Source organism: Phaseolus vulgaris, chromosome 6 (genome assembly GCF_000499845.2).
Source record: "Phaseolus vulgaris cultivar G19833 chromosome 6, P. vulgaris v2.0, whole genome shotgun sequence".
NCBI lineage: Eukaryota > Viridiplantae > Streptophyta > Magnoliopsida > Fabales > Fabaceae > Phaseolus > Phaseolus vulgaris.
Window position 1 is genome coordinate 29112302 of NC_023754.2, and position 14624 is coordinate 29126925.

Here is a 14624-nt window from a genome sequence, read left to right on the forward strand (position 1 = left end):
ATTTTGGGAAATGACAGTTATAGTAAATAAATTGCTATTTTCCATTATGAATAAGAAGTACAGAAAACCATAAAAGAATATTTGTGCATATTTGAACATACATGTGCACATTATAAATTCATTTTAATATATCATTTTTTTAATTCCAATTTAACAAAAAATACATTTTATAATTACAATTTTAATTTAATTAATTTTTAATTTAATTACATTTTATATTCTCCTGAATGCTTTGATTTATCATACCAGAGAACAACTCCACAATGAACACATTGACCAACATAGAAAAAATCTGAAAATTTAAAAAAGAATCATAAAATTATCTTTCTATAATACACATGCTAAAACGTTATACTGAATCATTGGTTATATTAAGATGTACTTTGACCAAGTAATAATAATGTTCTAACCTTGCAATTCAGATTTTAAATATAGTTCGCTTCTAAAATTGTTGTGTATATCATGAGATAAATAAGAAGAATCATATTTATACATATGAAAAGCTTTAAGACTTACCTGTATTTAAAGGACATGAGGGTTGCTTATTCTCTAAGTTTGATATTGCATTATGTGAAAAATTACACTCTTCTCCATGGTTTGTATATGTTAAGTTTTTCTTTTGGGTTGTATATTGTGGGGTAACAACCATGACAGTTTTCTCAATTGCATTCTCAAATGAACTTTTGTACTCTTTATGTCAGAAACCGCATCATGTGTGTAGTTTAATCCATATGAAAATGTTGTTAACTTATTCCTTTGGCTTGTGGATTCTTGGTTGAAAATCATCTTCAATTTCTTTTGGATTGGGGCCTGATTTGTCACGAACATCTGCAATGTAGTTTTGATTTTAATACATTATTAACAGTAAATAATAACCAACAATGAGAACCTCATTTACCTGTTGTTAAAAAAGAATTTGTTTCTCCATAAGAAATTGTGGTTGTCTAAGGACTTTTTTTTGCTGCAATTTTTATCTGGAGTACCTTAAGAATAAAGTCATCAATAACAAACTTCAATTCTATATTTAAAAAAAAAATGGCATATAAGTTTGGTAACTTATATATGGTATATTTCAATAAAGTTTAGCAATAGCTGGACAGACTATTCATTATAATGTCACCAAAGAAAGAATGTTTGAGCTTAAATCCAATACTACACTTGAAATTTCATTTATTACAACCTATTAATAAATCCATTACATGGGTTAAAGTCATGCACTACATAACACACTTGAAAGATACAAACAACATATTTGATTATTCACATTAATAATCAAATCTCAAATGATTTATACATATTTGAAATATTGTATGAACAATCTTCAATCTTATAACAATGTCGTGGAACATTTTGGTTCTCCTCTGCAACTTTGTTATCACAGAACTTTCAGCATACTCTAACAATCTTCATCCAATGAGGATCAAAACATACAAACCTACAAAATAGCAATACACAACTATACAATGAAATACATAACATGTCATATATAATAGTAATCATAATATCCTCAAAACATAAAATAGTTATGACATTGTTTTGCATAATATATCGAATCCACTACAATATTACATAAGTAAGCAAATTACTCTCATATACTCAAAAGATCAAATGTCACACATAAATTTTAAATAACATTTCACTTCTCAATTTTAACAGTTCTTTTGAATGTCTTGAGTGGCAGATTGTCCTTTCCAACTTGCAACAATGGTGGAGATTGTCTCTTGAGTGGAGTCACTATAACATTTTCATTGCTCAAATCCACAGTTTGAGATTGCGACTCATTGCATTCACTCCCAAACTTTGTCAACAAATCATGTTTCAATACACACACTTTCAGAACAAATGTTTTCAAGTAATGTTATTTTCTATTAGAATTTATTTATACCTCTGTGATGTTCTCACAGGAAGCATTAGTTAATGGTAGCTTTCCTTTTCCTTTTTTTCCATCTTGATCATATATCTCCTTATCAAACAAATGAGGATTTAAACAAATCAGTACTTAATAGACATTTTATATTACAGACATTGTACAGTAAAACATAACTTACCAATGAACTATTATTGTCACTGATGAAACATTGAATGATGTCTTCATCCACACAAATTTTTTTAACTCTAGTTTGCTCAAACCTGAAGCCTTTATCCATTTTTGAATCAACCTTAAACAAAATATTTTTCTCCAATATTTGTGCAAATTCATTTGGAAGATTTCCGTTCTAAAATAAAAATGAAATTCAAATTAATCAATGCACGGATTATATATATATATATATATATATATATATAATTAACATTTAAAGGTGTGCAACAATAACCTTATCATGGCTTTCAAACATTTCAGTACATGATTTACTCAGCAGTGAACTTGCTTCTCTGTCAAAAAGCATGAAGGTTGTAAAATCAGTGTCATCTATCACACGAAGTTGCACTTTATACCTGCCATACAAATACAATATGCTCAACACAACACATTAGTATTGTACTATAATCAATATTCTAGTAGATATCAATAACACATACTTCAAAACGTGTACCTAAGGGTGACCTTCATTACGTGTTTATTGCATTTTTCACAAAAAAACATTTTGGAGTCGGGGTAAACTGCCTTGTTACAGATGCATACAGTATACCACCAATCATTATCATCCACAACATGTTTTATAGTTGCAAGAACTATGAATGGGTTGACCTATTTCAATAAAATGTAAAAATAAGTGAAAACAAAAGACATATAAGAATTTAAAATATATAATGACGTTTAGTTCTCTACAATCCTTCAACCCTGTTATGGTGTTCCTAGTGGTGGTCTGAAGAAACTCATCTTTAGGAGTTTGCTTTGAAGATTCACACAGTTGGCTGAGCCCCTGAGATGGAGACTCCATTGTTTCTAACATCCTTTACCATTAAAAACAAATTATAATACATTAAAAAAAGCTTTTGACCAATATCAAATAATGATATTTCTAAAGTACCTCTTTTTCAACAATAATGCTTCTTCAGTCAGTACATTATATTCCACTCTTGTGCAATCAATACAGTTCTGAACATAGATGTTGTCTATATAATCTTCTAACTTCTATCGCACCCCTACCACCACGCCGATACCTATTCCTCTCATCATCCTCAAATTCGCTACCACTGCGTCTCCTTGCATCATCCTCACTCAACTCGTTGCTGCTGCTGCGTCTTCTCGCCATGTCAAATCCTAATTCAGTCCAACAAAAGTTAAATACAAAATCAAAGAACAGAGACTACACAAAATTGCGGAAATTTCACTGCTGAACTTTGTTTATATTGTAAAAATGAAGTGCGAATGGGAAAACGAAAAGAAAACAGTACATAATACAGTGACAATGATTGAATCAACCAAAAAGACGAAAATGAGTACCTTTGGACGGAGAACCAAAAAGTTGCATGAAAGAACTCCATGGATTTTGATGGATTCTTCGTAGAATTTCTAAGGTTTAGGTTTTAAAAAAAATGTGTGAAACGAGACGGAGAACAAAATAGTTACGTTAAAGAACTCGAAGTATTATTGGGAGAGTGTGTAAGTTTAGCTTTTGAAAAAAAAAAATGTGTGAAACGAGAAAGATGAAGGTGATTGAGCAGAGGTTCTGTTTATGGAGCATTCCGCATGAGATGATTATAAAATTATTGATTTTATATGAATTAATCCATAATTTATATCTATATCTATCTATATCTATATTATATCTATAAATATAAAGAAATTTCTCCTTTTTAAAATGTTTCTGATATATATATATATATATATATATATATATATATATATTTTATTCCTTATTTTATTTTTATATGTTAATATTTTATCTTTATCTTTACTATTTTGTGTTTTTTTTTTATATATAATTTTTTTAAAAGAACTATTTTGTGTTTTTTTATATATAATATTTTTAAAAAAATAGTTAAATATGAAGAGAATTCTCCTAAATAACTTTTTTTATATTAAAATAATTATCTATATCTATTATATACTTATAAAGAGGATTCCTCCTTGTGTAAATGATATATATATATATATATAATTTTATTTTTTTATATTAAAATAATTATCTATATTATCTATATCTATATTTATACTAGGGGATTCCTAGCTTCTTATATATATATATACATTTTTCCTTATTTTATTTTTATATATTAATATTTTATTCTTATCTTTATTATTTTGTAACTGTTTTTTTTATATATAATTTTTTTTTTAAATATTTAAATACAAAGAGAATTCTTCTATATATATAATTTTATTTTTTTATATTAAAATAATTATCAGAATATTTTTAGTTATTTTATAGAGAATTTAATTTTCTATCTGTTTTTTTTTTATAGGAAACAATTTGAATAAGTGAGAACAGTTCTGGATTTGATACAGAACAATTTGTTATTTGATCTACTCAACAATTTTTAATTTGATTCAAATAGATTTTTAAGTAAATACAAACTTTTTCTTAATTTATTTTTATTTTAACTATTTCTCTTTTTATTTTTAAGTAAATACAAACTTTTTTCTATTTTATTTTTATATGAATATATTTTATTTTATTATTTTATGTTGGTTATTTTGTAATTAATAGAGTAGTTATTAATTTTTAAATTTAAATAAAATAGTTATAAAAAGAATAATATAAAATAAGTGTGAATGGGAAAACAAAAAGAAAACAGGAATTGAATAAACCAAAAGATTTTCGTACCTTTGGACGCAAAACCAAAAAGTTGCATGAAAGAACTCGGATGGATTCTTCCCAGAGTGTCTAAGGTTTAGATTTTTGAAAGAAATGTGTGAAACGAGAGAGACGAATTCCGTTTATGCACAGTTTCACTTAAGATTATTGTAAAATTATCTATTTCACATAAATTACTTATATATATACATATATATATAAAGGAATTCACCTTTTAATTACTATTTTATTTTATTTTTATACTTATGTTTTATTTTATTATTTTAAAAATATATCAGTAGATATTTATTATTTTGTGACTTTTTTTATTTTTAAAAACTAAATTTTTGAATTTTACATTTTGAATTTTAAATTTTTAAAATTATAAATATAATTCAAAATCGGAGTTGTCTTTAATTTGATTATTAAATCAAATGGATTTACCGAGTAGTTTTGAAAGATTCATTTTTTTCAACTTCAAGAATTAAGCGAGTGATTTTTTTTTTAAGTTATTCAACTAAATATTTTCTTTCAAACTCCATTTTTCTCTTTTTCCTTCTTCAATGGTTCACAAAAACCACTTACCAAAAACCTCATTCCGCAACATCATTAAACATGTAACTTTCTCAATTCACATTGAATCTAAGAAGTGAATCTTTTTTCCAAAAGTATAACTCTCTATGATGATGCAGAAGAAAGTTTAATGCTTACAACAAAAAGAACTTTTTCATTCTTCTTAGGTATGCACATTCTCTTCTTCATTTTATCAAGTTTATATTTGTTACACTTTTCATGATTATATATTATTTATTGTAAAAAATAAAATGATTTTACGTAATGATGATGAATCAATCAATTGCATTGGTTAAAGCAATTCAGTATAATGATTTTACGTAATGATGATGATAATGACATTTTATTTATTTATAATATACTATAAATTTATATTGTTAATATAAATGTGTAAATAATAACATTGTTTAAATTTTAATATAAAATATATATATATATATAAATATAAATGCAGATACAGAAGCAAAGTCGCATGTGTTCCCGCTAGTTAGTATATGTAAAATATTCTCCTCTAACTGTTTTTTTTCTTCTTATTTTTAAGTATATACAATTTTTTTTTCTATTTTACTCTTACATCAATATTTCATTTTATTATTTCATTTTTATTATTCTGTCATTTTGTAATTAATAGAGTAATTATCATGTTTTTTAGATTTAAATAAAATAATTATAAAGAATAATTAATAGAGTAGTTAAGAAAATGGCATAACAAATTACCTGAGTTATTTTGTTATTTTATTAGTTCGGGACACATAGGATGTAAGAAGATTTATGTTTTTGTAACCATGGCATATCATTTATAGTCAGTTATATGTTATTATAAAGTATCATAAAACTGGGTTCTATACAATTTTTTTTTTTCTTTATCGATTCACACTATAACTGTCAATTTTCTTGTTATAATTTTAGTGGATATGTTCTCAAATATCATTTGACTATTGAATAGTGGAATAGTTTTTGCTTGGGACTTTTAAAAATGATATTTTCTCTTTAATTTTATCTCATTATTAACCAACAAAGTTCATTTTATCGTATATTTAAATTTATGAATTTTTAATAAATAATGACATTTTAACACTTGTTTTTAATTTTTAGATTTAAAAATCTATTTTTTTATCATAAATGTTATTTTACTAATTATAGAAACTTATATATTTGAACTTCATAGTTATTTAAAAGTTGAATGATTTTCATCTTTACAAATTATGTTACTCATTTGTGTAATTCTTTTTATGTTAATTCCTGAAGTAAAAATCAGACGAATCCTTATTCAAGTACACTAATAATTTAATACTATCAGTTAGTAAAGGAAACATGAAAATAGCACACACTTCATTAATCAAGCCTTATTAACTAAACCACAAGTTAAGTTTTATTAAGTCATAGTTATGAAAAATTGTATCCTGTTTACCAATGTTCAGAGAACTCCTCCTTAGTCCTTCCAGTGTTCAACTTACTGACATATTGACCAAAGTCTGTGCCCTCCAACTTTTCACTTTTTGTTCTCGAAACTTAGAATGTTAAACATTTATTCACTCTCTATTTAGCAAGATTAGCTCTCTATTATAATGAGATATACTGGGTTGAGGTTCCTCTGATGTATAACTTAAATTATAGGTGAAATCATACTATTGGTATAAATACGTAAAACATACCATGGCAGAAGCTAAGTAGACCACTAAAGGAGAAGCTTGTTAAGTCCGGCTACAAAGATACACCTCATGACCATACATAAAGATATATTAAGAAAATTAAAAAGTGTATGGATTCATTTTTCAATCTGATCCCACTCGTTTAAGTCATTGAAGTAGAAAAAAAGAACTAACCCAAACATTTCAGGAATGCCACATATAACTAGCCAACAAATATCACAAGGATCCGTATAGATAAAATAATGAGTGAGAAATTTCCAAAAGGGGAAAACTATGCCAATAACCCAGCTTTTATGTAAAAATATGGCATCATGTAAAATTCTCCTTTTAGTGAATCACTCCCTGAAGCCGCATGCATCAAATTTCAATAAAGTCAACTTACAGAACAAGAAAGCATGTCCAAATAAATAGAGTAAGATTGCGAGGCATCATTTTCTCCATGTAACAATCCAATATACATCATGGAAAAAGAGTCTAACAAAAAGTTTAGGGATATGGATAGGATCCAAATTTAAAGAACATAATAGTACTGTGCAACTGGATTCAACAGACCTGATCAATGACAAACTTAATTTTTTCATTCCAGATTTGACTCATGGGTGTTAAATGCTGCCATGTGCAGTAAGAACCCAGTTACACAATATTAACTCAGTATCAGCAATGGATTTGACATGTACAGCACCATACTTGGTTAATTCTGCTGTTGAGTTAAAGGGTACAAATCATGGCTGCAAAATTAAATTGTGACAATTTTTTTTTCTATTTTTGACAAATCTACAACAACAACCATGTACTTGTTTTGTACTTCAGCATTATCTCTGGATATATTGATAGTAAATAATACAAATCAAAACTAATTTCACAGCTATCAAAATTTCATCCCAAAGACCTAAGACCGAATAGTTAATTTCGTTTTAGCCTCTTTATTCTCTCAAGAGCACCAAGCCGATTCTCATTATCCTTATCTTTTGCAGCATCTATCTCTCCATTCTTTTCATCCTCGTCTCTCTTTCTAATCAAACCACCAAACACAGCAGAAGGAACATCTTTTTGTGCAATTTCAATCTTATCATCACCGTCATCAGAATCACTGTCTTCTGGTAACTCGATATCCTCGTTATTTGCACTAGTTTTTATCCCTCCATCAGACTGAGATTCCACTCCAGCACTCACAAACCCAACTTTTCTATCTTTTGTCACTGTATTGTCAGATTCTGGTGCTAATTGCCTTTCTAAAGCAGCCATTTCGTCCTCAGGGATCCCAGCCTTTTTCAACTTGTCCTTGGCTTCATCAAGAATCACAGCTTGATCCTTATGCATTAGATACTCGGGCAGTATAAAATGTGTCTGGAAAAACAATAGAAAATTAGAATATATGCCAATATCAAGGCTACAGGTTCATAGAAAAGTAAATATGAAAAGTCAAAGTAACCTGGCTGTAGCTTGCAGATATACTTCGACTAATACGAAGCATTTCTCTGAAAGTATCTTCATTCCCGTGTTGAATCTCAAACTCTTGCCACTTATTCCAAAACTCAGGATCAGATCGTGGATCTGCATATTGAGATGCAAATCCATATATTCCACGGGCCCGGTCAATTTCTCCCAAGCTTTTTTCCAGCTCAGCATACTTCAAACACATGGTTTTGACATCCTTATCCGGAAGACCAGATTCAATTGCCTGCTCATAGATCTCCCTTGTTTTGGGCACACCAAATATCTCAGCCGCACGAGAAATATATATTTCATACATGCTTAACTTCTCATTGTTAGGAACAGCTTTTGTTGCTCGATCATAAACCTTCATAGCTCGCTTTGCTAGGCCATAGTCCTCCTCCAGTTTGGCATATTGCAGGTAAAGCGGCTTTACTTGATCAGCTGGGGCCTGTTTGACAAACATGATCCAAAAGAAGGATTAGGATGATGCATAACAATCTTGTTAATGTGACAAACATATCAAATATATGATCTGTCTACATCCATTGAAAATCCAATCCAATTCATCGTTGTTAAAATAAAAAGTCTTGGATCCGATTGAAAGGATTGTAAAATTAAACGGATCCATCTGCTTTTATTTTCAAATTCAATGGATCATCTAATTAATAGATAATAGATCAAAATTAATCCAAAATAACTTTATCAAATTTAATTTTTTAATACTATCTCCTCTACTGCTATCTCTACCCTCTCTCCTCCATCTCTCCCCTCCAGAGAATGTTAGTAGCATCATTTCCCTTTCTGGCCAGGCCCTTTTTGCAATCAAGATTCGATTCCAAAATGACACAACAAATTGTTTTTCTTAATCATGCTACATACACAACAGAACCTGTGATTGGAATCCTTATTGCATAAAAAGCACACCATAACTAAAAAATACAAAATAAAAACTAGACAGTTAAAATAAAAAAACTTTGTTTTTCTCAATCATGCTACATACATAACAGAACCTGTCATTGGAATCCTTATTGCATAAAAAGCACACCATTTAACTAACATACAAAATAAAAACTAGACAGTTAACTAAAAAACTTTGTTTTTCTCAATCATGCTACATACATAACAGAACCTGTGATTGGAATCCTTATTGCATAAAAAGCACACCATTTAACTAACAAATACAAAATAAAAACTAGACAGTTAACTTAAAAACATAGAGATAAAGTTTTATACTAAATTGTTTTTGAAAGAGAGAATAGAGTAGAGAGAGTATTTTACAAATAAAAACTATTTAATTCTTAAAATATATTTTTTTGAATGGATCGATATACATCCATTGAATATGGTTAGAGTGTTTGGGAGAGATTGAATTTCCCCTTTTCAGCTGTTTTCTGGATATTTCAATTGTTTATTAAAAGAATAATCTTTTTTGGTTTAATCAGCTTAAATTCCAAAATAGCTTTGTTTTCCCTCAAATATAATCTATTTGTTGCATCTCTAGAGTCCAACTGTTCGCTTAAATTGGGAAACCTTATTTCACTTTTAAAAGTATAATTCCCAGATAACCCGTGCATTTGAATAAAATATTAACTATGATAAACAAGTACAAACCATTTTTAGTTTTATGTATATGATTTTTTTTGTACCCAAACAAACAATTATCTTATAATCACTTTTCAGAAGAGTCACCCAAACAAAAACTATTTCTGATTATAGTTGACTATTTTAATAATCAATTATCGAAATAATCCAATTTTTGCAGTTGTCACAAACACACTTCATGGATGGAATGGATTTTATTAAATTTAAATGGATCAAGGATGGATTGGATTTTCTAAATGGAGTTTTAATTGATCAAATGAATTATTTTATCTAATCCATTAATCAGACTAAGAATGAGAATACATCATGTAAAACTTGTGATGAAATTGGAAAACTTAGATTTTGGAAATCTATCAATAAATAAATTGTGCATACCGATTCAACTGCATTTTCAAATAATTCTCTTGCTCGCTCCAATTTATTCTTTCCATATCTCTTCACAAATTTAGAGAGATAAGTAACCCATATGTCTTTAACATGAGGGTACTTAAATATCTTTACTCCTCTTTCATAAACTTTAAAAGCATCTTCAAAGTACTTATGTTCCTGCATAAATCAATGAAAGAAATTGTCCATAAGCCAAAATCATGTCAGTAAAATCCAAAAGATTTCAGTACAAAAACAGTACAACCTACCTCCATAAAGTATGCATAATTGATTATTATTTGTGGTGTGGCTATTCGTAAATCCAAAATTCGCTCATAAACAGCACGTGTAGATTCCAAAGAACCTAGGCTTTCCTCCAAATCCACATAAAATGTCCACAATCTCAAGGATTTATGTAGCTTCATCTGGACTGGTTCATTTCCATCCGCAGCCACTAAAATAAAGCATAAGACAATTTAAAAGTTAGTCCACCTCCGCCTCCGTAACAACAACTCTAGGGTGGGGATGATTTGGATTTTAATAAATTTGATTAGCATACAAACAAAACTACTTAAAGTGGTTTGAATTTAAAACCAATCCATTTTCTTATAAACCAGCTAGAAATTTTTTATAAACCACTTTTCCATGCTATCTTAAACCATAACCCTGTTATAAACAAGTTTCACACTACAAATCAATAATCCTACGCAAAACCTATCCAGCACATTTCTAACCTAGCTAGAGCAACATGCTGTGCGGATAAGCAAATAATGACCCTCATTAAAACGTGAGATACCATGTCAGTGGAAAAGGCCAGGCATACACAAATACATAATAACAGGAATAACAATAATTAAGATGTAAAAGAATAGAGACCCGGTGAGTAGCTTTTCCCCTTATTAGAATAGGGGATAACTAAAAATTTCATTAGAAGAAGAAAGACCAAAGGTAGTTTCATACATATCATGCAAGAGAATATAAATCCTACCCTCTTACTAAATTCCTAATCCTACACTTGTCAGTTAGCTAGAGAAACAAGTAGTGCTCATACGCAAATAGTAACCCTCATTATTCTATAACAGAAACTAATAAAAAGTCATAAAGGTCGCATTTGAACACACAATAACAGGACTAAAAAGCACCAAAGGTCTAAAAAAATTGCAGCCCACTAAGTAGCTTTGCTACCTTTACTTATCAGAATCCAAATAAGCAAAGCAATTGAATCCTGCATACACCAAACAAGCTCATTGACAATAACAACATGCCAACCGGATCACAACAACAACAAGCCCTTCAAAGCCTTGCATATAGCACATAACAACCATTCATAAAACACACTTTATTAACCACAACATATTTATCTTTTGAACATTGTCGTTGAATAAAGGAAAACAGCATAAAATGCAAACATAATTATCTTATATTCTTATTACATCATCGAAATGTAGGATTCCAAGTAGGACTAGGACACAGAAAAACTACTGATCCAGATGTAAGCCAACTCTTTATGTGCCAGAGATATCCACTCTCAACCAGAATTACAAAAGTCACTATAAGTAAGTATTCAAAAATCCCTTTTCTCCCAAGAAATCATTTCTGAGGAACCACAACAAGCAAATGCAGGTCTATTGGTTAAACCACGAAGCAGAATAGGCAAACAGAAGCAGAAGAAATCTCAAAGTTAGCTGAAGAAATCTTAGTGAAATTGAAGTCATAGCTTGTGCTTTACTAGGGTTTTTGGTGGCTTTGGCTGTGTATATTTTCATGTAAATCTTGTTTTTTGATGAATACTTTCGTAGTATAATTTTCATCAAGTAGATCATTAAATTGGAAATAAAGAATGATTGAATGACTAGAAACAGACACAGCATTTACAAACCATATATATTTCAATTGAACACAAAAACTAATCCGCTAAAGTTGATTTAAAATGGTCAGGAATGGCCAAACTAAACTTAAAAGTTTGGGTCGATTTTTACCGAAACCTAAGAAGAAGATAATGTGAAATGATGAATTGGGACTACCTTTACGCTTCACCTCAACTGATGGCTCAGCTGTAGCCCGCCTCATCAGCTCAAGTGCTCCTTTGAAATTTTTATGCTTTAACTCCATTTCAGCCCACTCACACCAGACACTAGCCAGATTATCCACAGTTTTGTAGTTCACCTGCACTGCCTTGTCAAATATGACACGGGCATTGGCAAGATCTTTGTGCTGCTCATACAGTTTCGCAAACGCAACCCACAAAGTATGAGGCTTTCCCACTGCCTTCATGGGATCAATCGTCCTCACCGCTTCAGTGTAAGTCAGTATCTGCTTGGTAGGATTCCCTTCAAAGAGTTTCACCCTCCTGTGCCACTGTTCTACATTATGAGGATTTTGACGCAAAAGCACACTGTTAGCCAACTCTGGCCTCCTCTCCATAAGGTAATCAAACCGAGCCAACCTCAAGTCTATGTCATTCTTGTCATTCAACCAAAACCCATGTAAAATCTTCCTCTCAAAATCCTCCTCCGCCAATCTTCCTCTGAAACGAATATCCTCTTCTTTTACATCCTCAAAGCCATTTTCTTCACCCTCATCTTCTTCGTCACTCAACCCCATCTCCTCCATCTTGTAAGCAAGCATGCTCTCTTCAAACTGCGAGTAAGAATCAAATATAACACTAAAATCCCTGACCGTGATAACAGTAGACATACCCTCCTCAAACACATCCCTAGCCTTCTCATGCAAACCCCTCCTAATGTAGTACTCAGCAAGCGAAGTCCAAAGCCTACCCACCTCATCAGTGAACTTCCTAATCCCACCCCTAATGATAGCATCCACATTCAACCCAGAAACCTCATTGGCATGGCGTGTGAGCAAATCACACAACTCCAACCAAAGCCGGTGCTTGGTCTTACCCTTAATGGAGTAAAACTGGTCGTCATTGAGCACCGAAGCCAGCCTATCAGAAGCCTCTTGCCAGAGATTCGAATTAAGCAAAAACTCAATAAAATCCTCAATGTGAGAGGGATCATACTTCAAATACCTGCGATAAACCCGAAGAGAAGTCTCAATGGGAATACCCTTCTGGCTCACGAACACAAGATAAGGTTCCCAGATACGATCGTGCTGGGTGACTGGGAGGGCGCAGAGAGCCCTGTCGAAGGTCCTGCGAGTCCGAGTTACCAATTTCTGATTGGTTAGGGTTTGCAGATACATAATCCAAATTCGCGGCATCTTGTGCATGGTGACTAAGGCACGCTCGAAGGTGTTATTGAGCGTGTCGTATTGAGAGTGAGTAACGGGGAGGTTGCGAACGAGGTCGAGGCGCTCCCGAAGGTAGGCGTGCCACAGCTTGTAGCTTCCGGGAAGCGCTTTCAGTGCCCTCTCGTAAATGACGAAGCGCTTCTTGAACGGAGCTTCCGAACGCGCAATTAGGTAACGCCACCATAGCTTAAGGCTGAAAGGGTTTCGAAGCAACTCCTCTTCGTACAAAAGGTCGTCTTCTGAGGGATACAAATCTTGCGCAATGGCCATTTACACTTTTTCTCTCTCTCTCTGTAAAACCCTAACTAACCAACCAACTAACGCTGTGAGTGTTAGTGAGAGTGGAAATCCAAACTACGCTCTATTTTGACTTGAATGAAATTTGAGCAAGCTTCGCAGATGCTGCAGGTTTCGGATCTCTGTCTTCAAAATGATTCTCCGGTTCGAACCTGTGTCAATTTTTGCCGGTTATTATCTTTGGGCCGCCCAACACATAAAAGACCCAAATAAATTGCTTTCTGAATCCAACAATTTAGAACTTCACCTCACTATTGATACTAAATGACTAAAATATCCTTTATGGTCAAATGAAAAAAAAATGTCTTCTTTTTTCCTTACATGGAATGGAGGTATAAGAAGTGCATGATTGGTGTGAGATAGGAACCAACCAAATTAACTTGGTGTTAATCATAAATGTTCGAAAATTAGATATACCAAAGGTTATTAATTACTCATATATTAACAAGTGACAATATGATTTTTTTTTCTAATGTTTTTTTTCCTCAATTTATTCATTTTGGTATTTTGTTTTGTAGAAGTATTCTTCAATTGATTTTTTTTTCTTAAAATCTGGATAATATTCTCATAAAAAATTTATTAGGCTGAATATAGCCTATAGGAAACTTGCATTGTTGACTCATTCTATTCATATTTATTTTTAACATCAAAGTAACGAAACTAGTACTGCATTTTAAAGTGTAGAGGAAAATTAAGAATTTAGATATTGGTTTATTTATTTATTTTTATAAATTGTAATGCTACAAATTTGTTAATAATTGTA

At 30.9% G+C, this 14624-nt stretch overlaps 2 protein-coding genes across 2 annotated transcripts; both read right to left on the reverse strand.

Moving 5' to 3' along the window:
* Positions 1 to 1636: 1636 nt before the first annotated feature.
* LOC137833581 (uncharacterized) lies at positions 1637 to 2882 on the reverse strand. Its single transcript, XM_068641922.1, has 6 exons — positions 2757 to 2882; positions 2631 to 2689; positions 2316 to 2436; positions 2049 to 2216; positions 1886 to 1963; positions 1637 to 1798 (listed from the first exon to the last, which is right to left on the reverse strand). The coding sequence occupies exons 1-6, from the start codon at positions 2880 to 2882 to the stop codon at positions 1637 to 1639; spliced, it is 714 nt and encodes a 237-aa protein (XP_068498023.1).
* A 4583-nt stretch (positions 2883 to 7465) lies between these two features.
* On the reverse strand, positions 7466 to 14034 carry LOC137832641 (uncharacterized). The gene is made up of 5 exons (XM_068640921.1): positions 12337 to 14034; positions 10582 to 10766; positions 10322 to 10492; positions 8340 to 8792; positions 7466 to 8254 (listed from the first exon to the last, which is right to left on the reverse strand). Exons 1-5 carry the CDS (start codon positions 13832 to 13834, stop codon positions 7811 to 7813), a joined length of 2751 nt encoding a protein of 916 aa, XP_068497022.1. The 5' UTR covers positions 13835 to 14034; the 3' UTR covers positions 7466 to 7810.
* Between the last annotated feature and the right edge of the window lie 590 nt (positions 14035 to 14624).

What these genes read in the sequence shown, in the direction of transcription:
- LOC137833581 (XM_068641922.1), bottom strand. Translation starts at nt 2,882, where the DNA reads ATGGAGTCTCCATCTCAGGGGCTCAGCCAACTGTGTGAATCTTCAAAG. An exon ending in AGGATTGTAGAGAACTAAAC is followed by an intron (nt 2,690 to 2,756) that starts GTCATTATATAT and finishes TTATTGAAATAG; the next exon opens with GTCAACCCATTCATAGTTCT. An exon ending in CCTGTGAGAACATCACAGAG is followed by an intron (nt 1,799 to 1,885) that starts GTATAAATAAAT and finishes TTGTTGACAAAG; the next exon opens with TTTGGGAGTGAATGCAATGA.
- LOC137832641 (XM_068640921.1), bottom strand. Translation starts at nt 13,834, where the DNA reads ATGGCCATTGCGCAAGATTTGTATCCCTCAGAAGACGACCTTTTGTAC. An exon ending in AGTTGAGGTGAAGCGTAAAG is followed by an intron (nt 10,767 to 12,336) that starts GTAGTCCCAATT and finishes GCTTTATTTTAG; the next exon opens with TGGCTGCGGATGGAAATGAA. An exon ending in ATTATGCATACTTTATGGAG is followed by an intron (nt 10,493 to 10,581) that starts GTAGGTTGTACT and finishes TGATTTATGCAG; the next exon opens with GAACATAAGTACTTTGAAGA.